Below are 20,211 nucleotides of genomic sequence, written 5' to 3'. Positions count from 1 at the left end.
TTACTGTCATAAAATTCAGCAGTAGTTGGCTAAGAATCCTTGTAAGTGATAACCTGGTTACTCCCCTGCAGAGAAGTGTGAACACCATAACATAGCATGTGTTACAATAACTGTTACCAAGATTTCATACTCTTGCTGTTACTACAGGTACATATATAAACAAGGCTGATAGTGGCTTCACCTATAAGGACTTCAGTAATGTTGAGCAATACACTACAAAGCACCAACTATGATTGACTATTTATTAGTATCATGAACTATTCAATGGAAGAGTGGCATTAGTATCGATCGTGACACTAAAATGGCAGTATCGCTCAACCCTAGTACACATTGCTACTATCTATCCATCTCAGAAAATTTCTGGATCCAGAGCACTCCTTTCTGTCTATTGCAGTGGATTAAGCTGTGGAGCAAACCTTCTATCATTACTAGGACTATCAATTTGCATGAAGCCCTGCCACTATCAAAGACTGATTTACGGCATACATTAAATTGCTAGCCAAATTCAGGTCAACTACTGCTTAGGTATTTGTGTAGACAAAGACGATGTAGTTATATTTGCAATAGTAGTTTCTCGTGAGAAAATTTGTACATGTATAACTATTATTGTTGAGTCAGCTCTCTGTGGTACAACTGTGTGACCTGGGCATGTAATTGCATGAGAATGGTTTAAGGGCTAATACTTCTGATTACAGAATCCATTCAAAGCCTTTATTTATGGGTATGATAATCAGTTATGAGCTATGCATGGGTACCAAAGTAGGGGAAAATTAAATTAAAGGGAACATTGTTACACCTAATGTTTATAACGTTGAGAACGACATAGCCCTTGCACAAATCATGGATTTGAACAGGTGAAACAATGTCATGCAGATTGTATGACTTTGGCATAGGCTCCCTTTAAAATGAAGATATTGTAAAAAAAAAGAAGGTATGTTTATACACACTCAAAACAATTCCAGGAAGCAGGAATGTATCTACAACTTGCCTCGTAGGTGTGTACCTGGATTGAAAATCTTTACAGTCATGTGTTTCGTTATTTAATAATTCTCTATTAATCGTCCCCTTGTTGTTGCTCCTCATCATGTTGTCGTCTGCCATTATCACCGTTGTTCTGTTTGGTTGGTCCATACTTGTCCCATATCTCAGGAGACATCCACTCCTTCAATAGTTCACAACTGATACTCCACAACTCCTCCTGGTACTGCTCATTTCTATTCAAAAATTAATGCCAGCAGTAATATATCCAGACAGAACCCTTAATGTGTATTATCAAACAAGTACAATGAATATATTAGCCCGTAAAATTCCATTTTTCCTTACACTTGTTTGCTAACTTCCTGTAACATAATTCACCATTAGTGAAATTCTATACAACACATCAAGGAAAGAATGGTGCCAGACATATGAGGTTATAAAAATTTATCTCCAAACTTAATTGTTAACAAGCAAAGTAGCCTAGTTTTCAACCCATTACACAGCCCTACACTGCAGAATGATGTGAAAAGAATCTGCTTACCTTGAACTGCTGGAAGCATGGTACAAAATCTCCGATTCTGTGATTAACAGGTATTGACATGCTACCCACAAATCAACACCACAACTGAAAATGGAAAGGAATTGGACACAAAAAGGATATCATAACCACTGCAGTAAGCGTGGCAGTCATTGATAGCTGTTTTTCCCTATATGGCATAGCTGATAGTTATAGTAGAAAATTCCATTAACTTTGTAGAAGCTCATCTGAAGTGTTTAGGGTTCTGTGAAAGCACATTTGGGTATGACTATATAGGTCTTGATATACGTATAGGAAAACGCAAGCTTCATGATCCCTACTACAGGGTATACGTACAGTACTACTGATATATACATACGTACGTATATAGCACAAGGCTAGAGGCCAAAAAAAGCAGTACATGGCCACCATTTACACCAACTCATGCATGGCATGTGCCTTTTACATAGTCATCTTCTTTTTCATGCAAGAAAACCATATTGATATTGAGGCACTTATTTTCCATATCAATACTTCCATATTCAAATATAAAATTTCATATATAGCTCTGTTGTAATATATACATTATCTTGTTTCACTATTAGTATCACTGGAACCCTATGTATCGTATATTAGGCTGATGAATGTTTCCCTTTTCTGGCCAAAATGTCACCATAAAACCAGCCTCACAATACTGTTATGGTGCCTTGGCAGGTATATACAATAATAGCTAAGGCTACGGGCTTGAATTTTTTACTGCTAGACATTACTTCAGCCGACAGGTGCCTTTATACACTAATCTTTGTTCTCCTTTGTGTCCCAGTTATTTTTAGTGACAATGAAAGATGTTGATTTGTGGTAGCGCAATACAGCTTCCCTGACGTTGGCTATCACTTTTACCACCCACATTTTCCATAGCAACTAGATTGATCACAGAGACACTTCTTATACTGTTCTTTGTTTGTAACGCTGTGTATTCAATGGCTGGAAAGCAGGCCTGTGGTGTGCCAGGCAACAGAGACAGTTTATCAGTTGCATGGGTGACAACAGGTAGAACATAGATGAAAACAAAGCATAATGGCCACTTCATTGATTGTTGGGGTGTGTGTTCAGATGCAAAATTAATTTTGTGGCATGCCTGGTGCCATTCTTTCTTTTGATGTGGTATGCATGGGCCCATTAGTAAACAAACAAGTAGTAGGAATTTTAAGTAAGATTAGGGATCAAAGAATAAAAAATACAGTGAAACAAGGGAATAGCTAATAGTAGAGAGGTTGTCTATACCAACATACTAGTGTACATTCAATCCCTAATTCAGTCATGGTTATAGGTTAAAGTACAGGAAATAAATGTCCACTAGTATATCTGCAAGTATATTTTTTAGCTATTCCCTTGTTTCACTACTTTATTGACCCCCAATATTCCCTTAATTGTACCAGTTAAATCCAGACGTATGTATAGCTTATGCTGAATCCCCAACAGTTTCTTTACAACAAACTTTTGCATGTGAAACAGCAATAGCCAAGTGGTTGAAGCATTTTCTTGGTAGTTGTAAAGAACTATGTAACATTTTGTTTCTCGTACATTTCCAATCACCCACACAATACAGTAGTTTCAACAGGTTACCTAGCAGTTCTAGAAGCTTGTATTGGTCTACCCTCAGAATAGTACTCAGCTTGTTGAGAATTTAGTGATGAATTTACTGCACAGTTGATTGTGGTCACTGCTCCTTCTTCAACACTTCTACCCATCCCTACAAAATGGTATATAGTAATGTATAATTCTGTACATTGTAGCACTTATCCCAACATAAGAATTAGTGGTTAAAAAAATTTGTGACCAGATTTGCGAAAAGGGGTCTTCCACACACATCCAATTCTATGAATGTGGAAAACCATAACTTAGTGATAAAAAATGTATTACACTGAAATTTTCTCCATCTACCATGCAATGTTGGTACTCACTACTGACCAAATTTCAAGTCAGTAGCCTTTTCCAATCTGATGTTATGAGTCGACAAAGTTGGTAAATTGGATGTGTGTGGAAGACCCCTTTTTGCAAATCCAATCACTATTACACTTCCATACATAATAATTATACTACATTAAAATTTACCCAGTTTAACCATTGCATTCGCAAAGAATGAGATCCCAGTGCTGAAGTTGTGCCACAAATCTGTTTTGATCTAAAATAGTACATTGTGTGTAAAATTGCACACAACTTGCATGTATGTCAGAAAATGCTTACCGTTCCTGGATGTAGTGAGGACACAGTTATTCCACAATCCTTAGCTCTTCTTTGTAGTGCATACATTGTCATAATCTATATATTAGAAAGCAACACAAGCATAGACACTGACTAGCTACAGCCATTACTAACTAACATTGTACAACTTTGAGTTGCCATAGAATTTTATTCTTCCATAGCTGGTGTCCCCTTGTAGGTTGTTAGGATCCCATGCTCCCATACTGTGCATCATTGAAGACACAAGAACTATCCTCTTGTCTCCTTCAGTGTTCATCATACAAGGAAGGAGCTCCAAGCAAATCAGAAAATGACCAAGATGGTTGGTCTACAGATTATGTTGTGTATACAATCTTCTGTGACTCAGATACTTACTTGAAAGTGTTGCTCAAAATTATTCTCAGTTTTACCTATTGATACATAGCACATTTAAACAACAGCAGTAACAGTAAATACAACTCACTTGCATTACACCAAATTTAAAATCACCATCCTATCACGACGTTGGTATAAATGTGTTGTATACAGTGTAATTTAGGTGTCTACCATGCAGTTTAGAAGTAACAGCTTACATGTCTAGTAATAGTATTGCAAAATGCACCCTCGGCTATCTTTTTTTAGACACTATACACTACTGGACATATTGCCCATGAAAATCTAACGAAAAAATGTTCAACCTGTTAAAAGTAAAGTTTTCATTGGGTGGCCCCCAAGAAATTTTATTTTCATAGCATTTTAATTGGGCAAATTAATGAAAAAAAATGAAAACCTAATGAAAAATTACCACTGAAAACTCTGTGAAACGCTTTTCATGGACTTTTCATTGGTAACTTTTCATTGGTTTTTCATTAATTTGTCCAATTAAAATGCTATGAAAATAAAATTTCATTGGGACCACCTAATGAAAACTTTTCACAGGTTGAACAATTTTTCATTGGACAAAATGTCCAGTAGTGATATAATAAGTATTATGCAAATGGTGATAAATACATCCCATGCTTCACATTATCTAGCTACATAGCTATCTGTACGCAATACCCAACACATGTACCTTGCAAAACTAAAGCTATTCCAGCATTGCATATGAGCAAATGAAGTGGAAGATTCTTCTGTTTGAAGTCCTTGATAAACTTCTTAGTGGATTCCAGAGATGCCAGATCCAGTTTCATAATCTCCACATTAACTTCTTTACCAGCTGCTACACCCTCCTCTTTCAAACGGTCAATAGCCTGCAACATTGATACTTTAAACTATACCATCCCATCTAGTCTTACACAACCAGACCACTTTTCCCTGTCAATGGGTAGGGGGAAGGACTTTGAATCTCAATAGTGATCTTGTGCAAGTCAATCTGGAGATAAAGATTGGCTTAACTGAGGGAAGGTTCTCTATGATACCTGGGTATGACATCAGACTTTCTTGGATGCTTGCACGAAACAACCATCCCAGGCCAGCAGTGACTCGCAACTAAGAAGCTACCCAGCTAGTATCTGGAACACTGTCTGCAATCTGAACTTTTAAATACAGCAGGCTTTCTTACATTAAAATAAGTATTGCAAAATCTCACTGGACTTGCGAGAAGGATAGGCCTAATACGCTCAGAGCTGAACCACTTTTACTCTATATTGTCTATCACTTACTTCTCTAGCTCGTTCCTCTGACCTACATGCGATGATCGTGTGTGCTCCCATGAAAGAGAGTGCCTTTGTCGTCTCGTAACCAATTCCATTGTTACCGCCAGTAACTATGGCTACCTTGCCATTGAGATCTATCCCTTCAGGGTACGACAATCTCGCTCCCATTTACATTATCCCACAATCGATGAAGTATTGTAGACAAACTTGAAACCACAATCGATTGCTCGTTTCTAATTTTAATTTAAATCTCGTAGCGGCGGGACTATGAACTTAACAAATTCTTCACTATGACTGAAATAGATGTTAATGGACGACAGAGTGGAACTATTTGGCTTAGAAAAGTGCAGCCAAGAGCCAGCGATGGGTAAGCGTTACCAGCATTTCTGTACCATGGCGGTAAACTAATGTATTTCTGTGCTCCAGGCTAACAGCACGTATTACTCACACACAACCCGGAATAACACTACAGGGGAAACACATACGATTTGTACGGCTAGCTTTTAATCACTATGGCAACAGTTTTATTGCTGGGGACCAATTGGGAGATGTCTATCTGTTCAACCTCACCAATAACAGGTAACCATGGTTACAGGGACTACAGTGGTGTTATATAAAATTAAGGTCACCTGAGGCTGACACCACCTTATGTACATTACAGGTTCAGTGTGGTGCAGAGGACAGGACAGGCATGCACTGCACTCGCCTTTAATATCAAACGACCAACAGAAATTTTAGTGGCACTTGCTGACTACACAGTGAGGTGCTATGATATCGGTACGTAAGTGAAGATATATAGACCTCCTAGACCTATGATAAGGGTTCTGTTTTGTTTTTATGTTCTGTCTCGTGTAAATTTTACAGAATCGCATGAACAAATTGCCTGTTTGAAGGGCCATGATGCGTCTGTTAAATCACTCTCCCTACACCCATCCGGTCGCATGTTGCTAGCTGTGTCATCCAGAGACTCTGTACTGTGGGACCTTGACTGTTTTGCTAGGAAGAGAACATTGAATGGTGGAGAAGATGTGGGAGTCCAAGATGTAAGGATTGCCTTTTTACGATAATGTGTGTGCTTGCATGCTTGAGTGAGCTGTATTAATTTTAAACTGGGGAAGCAGTCGTATTAATGAGTACCCGACCAGTGTTAACTGGAGAAGTAGTCTACCCATCTTTATTAATGAGGACTTGGTGTTAATGAAATACCCAACTATCTATGTTACAACTTCTTTTTATAGTGACTGTCAGATTGTTTGTGTGTACTGTATCTATGTGTATATATTACTTGTACAGGTGTTCTTCCTGCCCTTGTCAAACACAATCCTAACCATCTTCAAAGATGACACCATCCATGGTTGGGAGACAGACACTTTAGAGTACAAGTATCAGGTTGGCATGGCGACAGATTGTCCACAACACTTCAGAAGTTTTGCAACTACACAAGATGGAAGATTGCTAGTAGCTGGTGGAAGGTTTGTACATGTAGAGTACTAGTGCTTATGTGTGTTTTTGTCCTATAATCTTTCCCATATGTTACTTCCCAGTTCAAGTGTGTATGTTATGTGTATGCAGTTACCATTACAAATGGACTTCAAAATGTACAACACATTAAGCATTTGAATGTAATGATTTGTTACAGGACTAGGCTACTCCACATGTGGACTATGGAGACACGCAAGTTGTTGAGGGTCATTCAGCTACCAGCCAAGGTTAGGTCAGTTAAACAACTGCTCTTTTTGCCAAATAACTTTGATGGTGGAACGAGTGAAGTAAGTAACGTTTGTGTTTTGTCTTGTGTAGTGTGCATGTTTGTGTGTGTGTGTGTGTGTGTGTGTGTGTGTGTGTGTGTGTGTGTGCAAGCGAGCGAGCGAGCAAGTGTATGTAGTGCACATGTTCAAAATGTTTTCATATGTGTGTGTTATCATATATGTACTCTTCAAAATACAGTTCCCTTGATTATGAAGGAACGTACATACATGCATGATCCACCATTTAATGAGAATTAACAGTTAATTCTTTTAAGGTATATTATTTATCAAAGACTGTTGCACCTGCATTTTATGTCACCTTGATCAGTACCTTAACATGTATCAGTACCTGAATCCGTTGCATTTTGAAGTTTGATATTTAAATTTTAATATATTTTGTGTATATATTCCTTTGTGCTTCAATCGATACTCAAATCAATACATTATTATCATCTGTGTACTGTAGGTACTAGGAGTGTTAGCACAAGATGGTATCATGAGGTTTATCAATGTGCACTCCTGTAAACTGCTATTCCAAGTTGGATCACATGATCAGGTAGACCCCCGAGTCTATGCATATATGTTTGTACTGTATGTATGTCATGTGACGCATCTACATACACTATTAATCATGGCTTGGTTGGGATAAAGGTGATTGTTCTATTTGAGTTTTTGAATTGTGAGTATTTTGCGTTATATAGTCACAAATAAAATTGTGTGATTGTGATCCGGTCTGCTTTACACTGTATATTGCATGTACATACACACACACACTACACACATACACACACACACACACACACACACACTACACATACACACACACACACACACACACACACACACACACACACACACACACACACACACACATACATAATAATGTTTTGCTGTTACAGATGTTGAATTATGTACAAACTAGCAGTACAGGCAGCACCATTGCTGCAGTATCAGAGAAAGGAGATCTGCTATTGTACAATGTGTCAGCCATTGCTAGTGAACTACAACAGGTCAGTACAACGTGGCTAGTATGGCACAGCTATTAGGTAGTTAAACTATCATAAACAGCTACTGTGTTCATGTGGTATAACAGCTTTATGAAACTGACTGAACTTACAGGGCAGACATGGGTCCAAGTACACTTTGTACGTATGTATGTAAGTGTGTGTGTGTGTGTGTGTGTGTGTGTGTGTGTGTGTGTGTGTGTGTGTGTGTGTGTGTGTGTGTGTGTGTGTGCTCTCTAGCAGAGAAAAGCAGCTTTGTCCGACTGTTCAGAGAGTCAATCTTTTTTGTAGCTTAAGTCTTTAACTTGGTATACAAAACGGGCCATAGTTAAAACATTTTGTGTATGCATGCATTGTCTAGTCTGTGATCTTGTGATCATTGGATGTTTTTATAGATTAAATGATGGCATAATACACGAGCACAGCACTAGTATTGCTATCCTTTGTCACTGCAATGCTATTGTTTTGGTTGTAGAGCCGTCTTTGGGATCAATTATTAATAATGAAATGGTCTTATAAATGAGATCATGAAATACAACTTAGCTACTTATGTTTAAGTAGGAGATAGCTACTGAACAAGATTTTACTGCACTTTAGACAAAGTACATTGTTCATGATACTCTAATAGAACATACACAAACATTGTGTTACTTTCCATTACTTGTCCATAGCCTCCTGCTCCTTTGATGAGAGTGGTCAAAGAAACAACATCAAGTACCACAAACAACAAGGACACAAAGTCACATAGACCAAAACAAGTCACTTCTTCGCATCAGAGAACAGCCACACCCCATAACCGTGCTGCTGAAAAAGGCTCAACGACAGTACTGCAGAAAAGGAGCCACACCCCTTCATCTGTTGAGAACACTGTGATGGGTGTCACACTGGATGTTGACAAGCTGAAGACCATTGTAAAGGGTTATGGCGAATATCCTTCAAAGTATCGGTATGTATGTATATTAAGTGTGTTGTGATACATGTTGCAAGGCTTAAAATACCAGTTATGGCTTTATTATCCAATCTGCATATGTGCACTTCAGAGAACAAATCTGTTGGGACCAAACTTTGCATTTTTATTTTTGAGTCTTGTGTACATATGTACAGTACTTAATGTGAAGAGTCCTGTAAGTGATCACTGTATGTGTGTACAGTGTGTTTTTAAGTAGTGCAGTGTGTGTGCGTGCATGCGCGTGCATGTGTGTATGGTCACAGTGTAGTGCAGTGTGTTGTGTGTGTGTGTGTGTGTGTGTGTGTGTGTGTGTGTGTGTGTGTGTGTGTGTGTGTGTGTGTGTGTGTGTGTGTGTGTGTGTGTGTGTGTGTGTGTGTGTGTGTGTGTGTGTGTGTGTGTGTGTGTGTGTGTGAGAGAGAGAGAGAGAGAGAGAGAGAGAGAGAGAGATTGAGTGAGTAGTATTTGTGTGAGTGTGAGTGAGTGAGTGAGTGAGTGAGTAGTATTTGTGTGTGTGTGTTTGCATGTAGTCACTACAGTGTAGTACATATGTGTATTTGTATAGTTTGCATCATCATTATGCGTAAAGTTTAGTGCTATTAATTTTTCTTCTTCCAGATGCTTCATATGGAGGTTTCTTCTACAACTACCAGACAACCACACAGCCTACAGCAGCTTGTTAGACAAGGGGACGCACCCCAGCTATGCCAACCTCCATGAAACTTATCCTATTAAGAGCAGAAAGCTACTGAGAGTTCTGCAAAGGTGATCATAGCCCCACCCACTCTGTGTGTAGTCTTTGTCTAGTTGCTTCATAGCATGCGGCAGGAAAATTTTAAGTTGTGTCACACATGGGACAATTATGTAAAAATCCACATTTCTTTTCTGCATAGTACTGTACAAAAGCAATCATGTCATAATAATTTATCACTAAATATTCTCATTTTAGTGGAACATTTGACAACTGGAGACCATTTGATCTTAGCATAACTATATAGCGTAGGTCCTCGTTCATAAGTAGTTGTAATTGATACAACTAATAGTTCAGAATTTCTTGATAACTGCTCAAGGTTGCACTGTGTGTGGTTGCCTGTACTACTTCTTATTAATACTGTGATCATGTTTAGGGCATTGTCAGTCTTAGCTCACTGGGCTCCAGTATTTGGGGAGACATCCTATCTACCGGAACTGGTATTCCCGTTCATAAAGCTGTTTCAGAACAATCAGCTGGCAACATTTGAGATACTGGCCTCTGTGCTGAGTGAGTGAATTGTTGTATGCCATAGTATTACAGTAGGACCTCGATTATCCGAATCTCAATTATCCAAACCCTCAAATAGTATAAGTGACTGCTCTATTAGAGTATTTCTTCATTAGGTAACTGTTCTATTAGAGTAAGTATAGAGTGCTACGTATATATAAATGAATGAGTGGCTTCATTTATCCAAAAAAATTTACTTGAACTGGCACACAGGTGTTTGAGATCCTACTGTATTTGAGAAACTGGTACAGTGCTAATATACTTACAGTATACATATACTGTGTATGTACTGGTGCAGGGACCATAATGAAGTGTCCTGATTTCAGCGGTCCTAAATGGGACCATGTCCTGATTATCAAGATGCCCATGTTTCAGGATTTCCTTTTAAGGAATTACGCTTTCCTGTAGTTACTGTACAACATGATAATTTGACAGGGAGAAATTTTGATAAATTCACTCACTTCCACATATTGACAAGGAAAATATTGACGAATGCCTGACTCCAGACTATTCTAATTAATAATATTCATCGACTTTGATAAGGAAATTTTCAACAAATGGCTAACATTTGTCAAAATTTCCCCCATTAAATTTTCAGTATTCTACAGGCATCAGCGTATTGACAATTAAAGTGGTACCAGGAAATGTATGGTTTATTAGAATGATTTCACAGAGTTGTAGACAACACAAACAAATTTAGGACTTCGAGCAATTTCTGTTATCCCTACAACACCACTTTTAGATAGCTTTAATTGTTAAAGCATTGTTTTCACAGACTCTATTACTTATTTTTATGTATTCTGTAAACTTAAGCTAGTGTACTTTCTTATTGTACATTCATTAAAGTCACACATGTAGCTATAATGATGCTACTGTTGTTCTTTTTTAGTGAACTGGTGTGGCCAGTGGTTTGAGTATTTTCCTAATCCTCCCCTTAATGTACTGGCCATGGTGGAGAACCTGTTGGCTCATCATGATGCTGAATTGTTGGAACATTTTGTACGCCACAGTATTACCACCCAGGTGAGGTGGTAGTATGTGTGTAGTATAGTGTGTATGCGCATGTGTACGTGCGTGTGCAGCATAGCCAAGTGGCTAGAGCCTTGGCGTGGTAATTAAAAGGTCAAAGGTCCAGGTTTGATGCCCAGTTACACTAAATTGGTGTTGTTGTTTCCTTCAGCAAGAAGCTTTACTCACATTGCTCTAGTCTACCCAGCTGTTTAAATGAGGACCTGGTGGCCTGGTGTCAACTGGCACCTATCAATGGGTACCTGGTGTAAACTGGGGAAGTAAGAAAATGCCAACTGTCCGTGTCTCACATAGTGGGTGTTCAGGTGGAGCCTTGGGTGCCCACACCCTTACACCTACGAGACATGGCACAGCCTCCTGCGGGGTTGCTACTCCTACCCCAGGAGGATTTACCCAATAGCACTTGAGTAGTGTACAGGTGTGACTGAGGTGTCCCAGTGCTGGTTCTCTGGGTAGGCATGACCATGCTAGCACAGCAGTTGAAGGCTTTGATTTTTTGTTTGTTTGTTTTGTGTGTGTGTGTGTGTTGTATTGTGTTGTGTGTATATGCATGCGTATGTGCGTGTATTGTGAGTGTTTATGTGTGTAGTGTGATTGTAATGTGTAGCGTATGTGTGTACACATACCTACACATGTGTGTATGAATGATGCCTATTTCGTGCAATGAAATGTTACATAATAGTGTGTCTTTAATAATAGTACGTAGTATTGTGGAATTGTCCAAATTGAATGTTTGATCACAAATGTTTAGTTTACCTCGGCTATTCTTAAACAATTTGGTAATTTTTTCAGGATAAATTGTGCATTGGTTGCCATTTTAATGTTGTAGATGTATGCATGGCCGCTACTGCAAACCTTGTTCTCAGAAGTGCTAACTCGTGATGAGTGGCTACGACTATGGGACAACATCTTCTCCAATCATCCAGGCTATCTGCTTCTTACAGTAGCCTCCTATCTTACATGCTCCCGACACAGCCTCCTGCAGTGTGCCACAGTTGAAGACTTTGAGGTACATACATAATGTACACTTTGTGATATTATTACTTTTGTGGTAACTAAGTAATATAATGAAATACAGGTAATATAACTCAAGCTACTTTACTTACAAATGTAACACATTACCTAAGTAATATAGTTACTGTAACGAATCTAATATTATTGCTACAAGTAACAAAGTTGCTAATCTCATTAGTGGTCGACTGAGTAACGCCTAGCCACAACGAACTACTGAATGAAGCTTATTCACCCGCTTCTTACTTATAACCAAGATTTGTACATTGTCCTTGTGATGCAATCATGTCACGTGATAAGGTGGTAGTTTCACACGTGACAGCTTAAGACTGTGGACACAAAGTAATATAATGTGTAATATTATTATTATAGTTATGGGTAATATGTAACTGTAACAAAATAATTCAGTTGCAAGTAATATGTGACTAGTTACTTGTAAAAAGTAACTATCCCAACACAGTGTATGGCATACTATATCACTATGCAATTAACATTAGAATTCAATTACAGTACACAAAATCATACATGTTATGACATGTCCTCCCCCCCAGAGTCTAACTATGCCACTGGGGATAGAAGGTGTGTCATTACATGTAAGATATCATTGTTATCGACACCTCAATTTGCACAATTGTCATATTGTTTATAACATCAAATGCTTCAAAGTACATATAGCAAAAGAATGTTTGGTACAAGACTTCCGAATGAATGTTAAAATAAGCACACAAGTGTATTGTATAAAACAGTACAAAGTTCACTGAATGTAGAGCTCCAGTTGATCAATCAAAACTGATCCACTACTAAAATCGTAGCTACTGCATATTCTAGCTTCTATGTCACTAGCAGTGGTCCCACTCAGCTCTTGATAAAACCAGGGCTGGGTAGGATTGTTACAACAAGAACTAGCGAAGCAACCGGATCCGTCCCACAATGGGTCATCAAAATAGTAGCCAGGTGCACTGATACCTCTATAAGTTCCTGATTCACAGTAATAGTCAGTTCCAACATAGGAAGGAGGGGAATACCCTGGATAAGCGGCACAATAACAATTGCAACAATCAGAGCGGTTATCATATCTTCCACTAGTGAATGTCCAGATATGTTGACGAGAACTACTGTTATATGTGATTAGTAGACCATCAGCATAAAAGCCATCTATTGTTTGACCAGCAACTGCCCAATGAAAGCCAAGTACCCCTCCCTTTTGATATCCTCTTGCTTTACCACACACCCTCTGGTAGTTTGTTCCATTAGTGGAGAAGAAGGAAGAAGAGCAAGCAAACCTAGAGTCAGGGACCACACGACAGAAACTAACACCAGAGTAAGTGTCTATACGCCATCCACTGGGACAGTTATCTCCTCTGCTTATATCAATTTTGGCAATTCTTCTCCATTCTCCTCCCACACCGGCACACGAAGAAAGAATTCCAGAAGCAATTGCTGTCATGTTACAATATGTCCACTGGTTGTCATTAATACGATAGTATCCCGACTTGTCACCAGTTTCAGGATTATTGTTGTAGATGTCCTCACAAGATGATCCAGTGTAAGTCATGCCACAGAACACCTTACTGGGACCATCAGTAATCCAGTAATATCCTGACCGCTCTTGAGACTCAAGATTCTTATTGTAGATATCTTCACAAGATTCTCCAGGGTAAAAAGGTGATTTAAACCTGTACACACCACACTGATCAGTAGTAGCCATTACCAGTTTCTTAGTGAGGATCATTGTTACAATACAATAAATTACCAACATCTTTAAAAGTAAAAGGAGACAAACGCTACTATAATGTATGTATGCTCCACCCAGTTTGGTCTATGATGTGGCTTCCCGATGGGAGTTGCCTTCAGCGTTGAAGTAATTATGTGAAGCCTTACAAGATTAACTGAACAAGATGTTGGTGGTCATGCGCGAACAAACCCAGAAAACTGTAAACGTTTCAAACCTGATTGTAGCGCTGGAAAGAACACTGGCGAACGAAGGCACGCTGATGTCTCGTGATTAGTAGTCTCGTGCCCAGATCGCTCTTTTTTTTTTCTTTTTGTGTGGGGGCGGAGAAAAAAGGGTCTGGTGGATCTCCAATACATTTTTTGTGCAGCCGGATCTACAACTTTTGGGGATCGTTGATTAGTGGTGATGAATAGCAAAGGCTTGTTAACGAAGCAACAATAGGTAATACGGCGCGCGTTTGTTGGCAAGGCTGCATCCTCGGGTACGCGCGCCGTATTTCCTATTGTTGCTTCGTTAACAGGCCTTTGCTATTCATCACCACTAATCAACGATCCCCAAATAGATCCGGCTGCACAAAGAATGTATTGGAGATCCACCAGACCCTTTTTTCTCCGCCCCCACACAAAAAGAAAAAATCGGTCTGGGCACGAGACTACGTGATTAGTGCTATATGGAGCACGCCCTTGCCAGTCAACTAGTCTCACTATCCAGCTAATATCTTCAAAATTACGTGCCATAGGCCACCAAAATTTGGTACAGGCATTGGGAAAGCGTGCCTCTAAAAGGCTACATAGAGTTTTCAAGATCTTTGTTTCGGAGATAATTACCACCCTAATTTCCGCCTTGGCCACCCTGCTTACTTCAACCTCTCTGGCAGGTCATAGACGCGCAAGCGCGGGATAGGAAACCATCATGATTCACGCGTTCATTTCATACTCCGGTTTTCAATGGCTTCAGTATTTTGTCCGGGTCATCTGGTTTAAAGATTATCCGGGTCTGACCCGGATTGGCGTGAGAAACGAAATCGTTAGTTTGACGACGTGGAAACTTATTGACGCTAGTCGCGCAGCTTTTTCGTGAGCTATGCCCACTTATCACGTTGTAAGCGTATGTTCAGCCACGCCCATTTATTAGTAGCTGCAGTCTGTAGCACGAAGCCGTGTCCGTTGCTGTCTGCAAGCTTACATGGAGCCACGCCCACTAATCGATTGTTGTATGAGTTGTATATAGTCTAGTCTTGCAGCAGGATAAGTACTTTGTGAGCCACACCCACTTTATTATATCGGGAAAGTGTAATACTAGGTATACACGAAACCACACCCAATTGTTGTCTGTAGCTACGTGGAACCAAACCCACTGACTGATTAAAGTATTAACTTACCAGTTTAGTTATCATATAACTACTCGTTTGCTCGCTACGTTAACCGAACGTTAAAAATGTAGTCTCGCTCACTCGAGACTAGCCAAAACTTAGCTCTTAGCACATGCCTCGGCTTTAATTAATCCAGGTCTGACCCAGATTGCTATCCGGGTCAGTAGTAGTGATCCGGTTTCAATGCTTTACCCTGGTTTCAATGCTTTACCCCGGTTTTCAATGGCAACGTCTGAAAGTGTTGAAGACACAGTTGATGAGCTGTCAGAAAACCTGTGTAGTCTTTCTTCCACCCAGCCCAGTAAGTTTGTATGTTCTTGGTGTAAGTTTGAGTCTACTTGAGTAATTTAGCCATACAACTGACGCTGTATGCCGTGATCTTTGTCTGTGATAGTCATGGAATAGTAGAGAGCGTTCTTTACTATTCAAAACAAACACAATGATGTCTAGTAGGCAATGCAATACAGGCAACTTGCCAATGTCTTAGTGTTAGCTATAGCTAAGCATAATAAACATGAGAACTGTAACAACTCTTTTGCATTAACACCTGTATGCATGCTACCTGCATGTGGTCCAGTAGAGCAAACCTTAGCTATGTGTTACGAAGGCCGGTATACCCTTTTGGCAAGGTTTATAGTTCTGTTGACTCAGTACCAAGACATACAACTAATATGTCCTTTCTCTGTTTTATAAAACTTCATAACACTGCACTTAGTGTGTATAGCACTGTCAGTGCCTTGACAAGCACTGACTTAATTCATGCAATGTTTCACTGCAGGCATTTCTCCATCTTTACGATGTTTCCGAGGTGTTCTCATGGGAATTCTCAGTGATGGGCTATTCGAGACGGACAGTGATTCTGCCAGACTGTGCATAATTAAGTATCACAAAGCATTTAGTTCAATTGTTTGCAAACCCAACAGTCAATGACACAAAGTTTGTTGATGATATTGTGGATGTTTTACGAAAGCCAATGGATAAGATCTCTGAGAAAGTGGATAGTGAAAAAATGTGGTCAGAATATCACAAACTACGTACGTTCCTCTGATGAGTATTCCAAGAAATCAAGAAAATACTTATCATCAACCCTAACCAGTTTTTTACCAGCATGTTACTACAGAACTCTTTGAACAGATATATATAAAAAAAAGTTCCATTCTTTACAAGAAAAGTTGTGCCCTAGGAATGTAGTTGGCATTACAATTGATGAAGAAAATGCCATAAGGTATATGGCTGGCTATGTGTTACGCTAACTGAAAAAGAAAGGGATGGTAATAGATAACCTAGTGTAAAAAGATCATGAGTATGTGACTCAAACTCGCTCTTCCCAATGGGTACAATTAATTGATCGTGGTGGGCTGGTACACGTCACTGAAGAGTACCATCAGTTGTTTGTGTCTTTTGAACTCTTCACTCTTCACCACATGCGCACCAATAACTTGGAAATGTTGGGTGGAGGATCCCGGCAGCACTTAATCAACTTGATAATGTTGGAAGATGATGTTTTGTTCAATTGGACAATGACAGGTGGTGGCGAGGAGGAGGTACTCAAAGTAGGCCTGTGCGATACCACCCAAAGTTTGCGTATCACGATACCGTTACTTTGGTATCATGATATACTTTAGGTATCGATTATTAGCTGAAAAACTGTAATGCTTACAATAATGTCAGTACAACAATAGCAAGTTACAAATTGTTGTGTAAAAAAACATAACATATTAACGTTTTCTGGATGTATACAAGCTCGTTTAGAGTTTACAATGTTCCCAGTACAGCTGAAAACTCTCTCACTGGGAACACTGGTGGCTGGAACACATAGATATTTTGCAGCCAAAGTAGACAAAAGCTTATATCGAGAACTATTATCCTTCCACCATTCTAGTGGATCAGTTTTGTCTTCCTTAGAGTCAGAATTCACTGACACTGGCTTTTCCCTTAAGTAATTGACAATTTCTGATTCAGCCACATCTTGAGGCTCTATTTCTTTTGTATTGTTATTAGATTGTTGGAACATGTCTGCTAGTATTGTTTGTACAGCTTCTGCACTGGTCTTTGTTTTTTTCCTAGGTGGCCCAGAATCATCACAGTCAGATGTTGAAGTGACTGAAACAATGGATACGTCATTTTTAGATAACTCCGTGTAAAGTGCAGCAGCATCATCTCGAACTATATCATGTATTGTTGAACGTTCTGTAACAGAGAGAAAGGGAAACTCTTTGAAATGGGGATCCAAAAAGCAAGCAACATCAAGTAATGTAGATACTTCAGCAGATTGGTAACGTTGCTCAAGGTTCTTCTTGACTACTTCCTTCAGATGCTTGGATCATCACTTGTTGGATTCAGAGCATCTTTGAGAAGGTGATGAAGAAGAGGCTTGATTGATGATAATGTACCATAGCTTTCTCCGCTAACACTTTCTGTTATCTGAAAAATGGCTTTAGAATTGTTTTCCATGATTTTGATATCGTCACCTTGTAGCATGAGGTCAACTCTTTTGAGATCGACTAAAGCAGCACAAACCAATGCCTGCTGTTCACAAATACGTTCCATCATCCTGTATGTAGAGTTCCACCTTGTTTCTACATCTTGTATCAATGAATACTCTGGGAGGCCTAGAGCAACTTGTTGTTGTTTAAAAGTGTACATTGCTTTACTAGATCTTCTGAAGTGTGTTACTATGTTTGAGTATTTTGAAATGACTTTTTGCACCCTTGGTATGGCAAGGCCAGCCTTCACTGCCAAATTAAGGGTGTGACCAAAACAAGGTAAGAATGGCCATTCCAATACCTGTTCAACTGCTTTTATAATATTAGAAGTGTTATCGACTGTTATGCAACTGATTTTCGATTCTTCAATATTATAATCATGTAAACACTCCTTGATGGTTTCTGCAAGGTGTTCAGCAGTGTGACTCCCAGGTAGTTCCCTACTTTCTAAAACAAAGTGTTCAAACTTTCAGTCCGATTTGGTTTTCAAAAAATGTGTAGTTATACTGATATAACTCTGCTTGTCCAGCAATCGCTAGTAACAGCGACATATTTGGCATCATTTAAACCAGGTAAGACTTTGGTATCTTTGGTATTGTTATACATGGTAGGAATTACTCTGTCTGAAAAGGTCTTTCAGCTTGGTAATTGATAACGAGAATGGAGCTTCTCCAAAAACTTGTGGAAACCATCTCCTTGAACCACACTGGTTGGCATTAAATCTTTTGCTATGAAGTACCCCACTGCTTTAGTGAGCTCCTTGGCACGTGGACTATCACTCTTGTACTTTTCATGAACTACGAAACATTCTGTAATACTCTTACTAGGTAAAGAAGAGCTACCACTCACCGATGACTTAGCTTTATCCTGACTTTCCTTCTTTGTACAACTATAAATACGTGGATGGCACATTTGCAAATGCTTGAATAAGTTTGCAGTATTACCACAATATTTCAACTGGCGAATGGGCTCACACAGTCCACAAAACACCTGTAAAGAACAGTGAAAATGTAACTAGCTAGCTATGTGGACTATGAGTCTTAGCACCGCAGGCTGGCATGGAATGGTACTGATATGGAGTTGGTTCACGTCTACAGGAGCATGAAACAATTGTTATATTTGGTACAAGATGTTTTGTCTAGCGACTAAGCATACTAGGTTTAGTAGTAGTATTTACTGGACAAACGCATGAACCGCATTCCATAGCACAATACAAGTATATTCGAAAACTAACCTGTGATGGCTCCACAACCTTTCCTTCTTTCATTTTAAAGCCGAAATACTGCCAGGCATGACTAATGGCACCAGCAAGCGGAGTGAGATTCGCACGTTTTAACGTGTCTGACTGCTCAGATGCCATTTTTGACAAAAGTAAATTTTGTCACGTGCCCTTAATTAAATCTACCCGATACTGGCGATACCCATTCTTACCTTTGCAATACCAAATTAGGTATTGATAGTATCACGCAGCCCTAACTCAAAGAGATTGTCCAGTTGTGGATTACAATCCAAGGCAATTCTTTTCCTAAAAGTATTATTGAAAAATACAAGAAAAAACACAAGAAGATAACATCCAAGTCAAAAGGTTTAAGGACGAAATTATTTACGGATGAAATTTTAAATGTTTGAACCTATGACATGCAATAACTATTGTAATGAATTTGTTTTAAAATGACTTTCTTCTAGTTATTTTTCTTTTTTGCAGTGGCACTTCATAATCCATGTGCTGTTTCGTAGTGTGACCTCTGCAGTTTCCTGTGATGTCATCAATCCATATAGGACGTATTACTCTGATTGTGTCGGCATTCTTGATGAACTGGGAAACTGTAGGATTTTTTCATTGGATTTGCCACTCTGGCACTGGATCCCAAAGTACTTCTCTAAACAATCCTGGACTTAAAAAAGCCACAAACAGCAGGAATCTTAAACAGGTACGAAACTAGATCAATGAATGACCACACTATGAGAACAACAGAATTAAGTACATTTGGTTTCTAAATATAATATTAGAATATCTGTTATGTGGATCCCACTAGTCTCATCGGGCAGCACCATCATCTTCTTTTCCTTCTTGTCATAACCTGTACGCTTATTTACACTTTTCTGCCAGGATTGAAGGTATATCAAGAAATGCTTTTAGAACTAGACAACAGAGAGTCATAATATATGCAGTTTTGTTTGTGCATACATAAAAATCACACAGCAAAACACCATGTGTGCACTCCATACTTTGAGACGATGATCAT

General features: G+C 39.1%; 2 protein-coding genes across 2 annotated transcripts in view; one reads left to right on the top strand and one right to left on the bottom strand.

The window, feature by feature from the left end:
- Positions 1-895: 895 nt before the first annotated feature.
- LOC136263688 (retinol dehydrogenase 12-like) lies at positions 896-5,603 on the bottom strand. Its single transcript, XM_066058325.1, has 8 exons — positions 5,380-5,603; positions 4,791-4,968; positions 4,115-4,149; positions 3,879-4,067; positions 3,743-3,817; positions 3,611-3,680; positions 3,122-3,248; positions 896-1,214 (listed from the first exon to the last, which is right to left on the bottom strand). Exons 1-8 carry the CDS (start codon positions 5,539-5,541, stop codon positions 1,055-1,057), a joined length of 996 nt encoding a protein of 331 aa, XP_065914397.1. The 5' UTR covers positions 5,542-5,603; the 3' UTR covers positions 896-1,054.
- LOC136263683 (TBC1 domain family member 31-like) overlaps positions 5,337-20,211 on the top strand; it is a 51,551-nt gene continuing 36,676 nt past the window's right edge. The window contains exons 1-13 of the mRNA XM_066058316.1: positions 5,337-5,740; positions 5,800-5,952; positions 6,035-6,150; positions 6,238-6,416; positions 6,667-6,845; positions 7,013-7,142; positions 7,588-7,677; positions 8,021-8,131; positions 8,797-9,071; positions 9,690-9,836; positions 10,199-10,332; positions 11,222-11,355; positions 12,191-12,370. Of these exons, the coding sequence (XP_065914388.1) occupies positions 5,664-5,740; positions 5,800-5,952; positions 6,035-6,150; positions 6,238-6,416; positions 6,667-6,845; positions 7,013-7,142; positions 7,588-7,677; positions 8,021-8,131; positions 8,797-9,071; positions 9,690-9,836; positions 10,199-10,332; positions 11,222-11,355; positions 12,191-12,370 (1,905 nt within the window). The 5' untranslated portion in view covers positions 5,337-5,663. The remainder of the gene's footprint in view (positions 5,741-5,799; positions 5,953-6,034; positions 6,151-6,237; positions 6,417-6,666; positions 6,846-7,012; positions 7,143-7,587; positions 7,678-8,020; positions 8,132-8,796; positions 9,072-9,689; positions 9,837-10,198; positions 10,333-11,221; positions 11,356-12,190; positions 12,371-20,211) is intronic.

This window comes from Dysidea avara, chromosome 8, assembly GCF_963678975.1.
Source record: "Dysidea avara chromosome 8, odDysAvar1.4, whole genome shotgun sequence".
In the NCBI taxonomy this organism is placed as follows: Eukaryota; Metazoa; Porifera; class Demospongiae; order Dictyoceratida; family Dysideidae; genus Dysidea; species Dysidea avara.
The sequence above is the reverse complement of the archived record's forward strand: the minus strand, read 5'-3'. Positions and strand labels throughout refer to the sequence as shown.

What these genes read in the sequence shown, in the direction of transcription:
- LOC136263688 (XM_066058325.1), bottom strand. Translation starts at nt 5,541, where the DNA reads ATGGGAGCGAGATTGTCGTACCCTGAAGGGATAGATCTCAATGGCAAG. An exon ending in GCAACTCAAAGTTGTACAAT is followed by an intron (nt 3,818 to 3,878) that starts GTTAGTTAGTAA and finishes TCTAATATATAG; the next exon opens with ATTATGACAATGTATGCACT. An exon ending in CAAGCTTCTAGAACTGCTAG is followed by an intron (nt 1,215 to 3,121) that starts GTAACCTGTTGA and finishes ATTTTTGAATAG; the next exon opens with AAATGAGCAGTACCAGGAGG.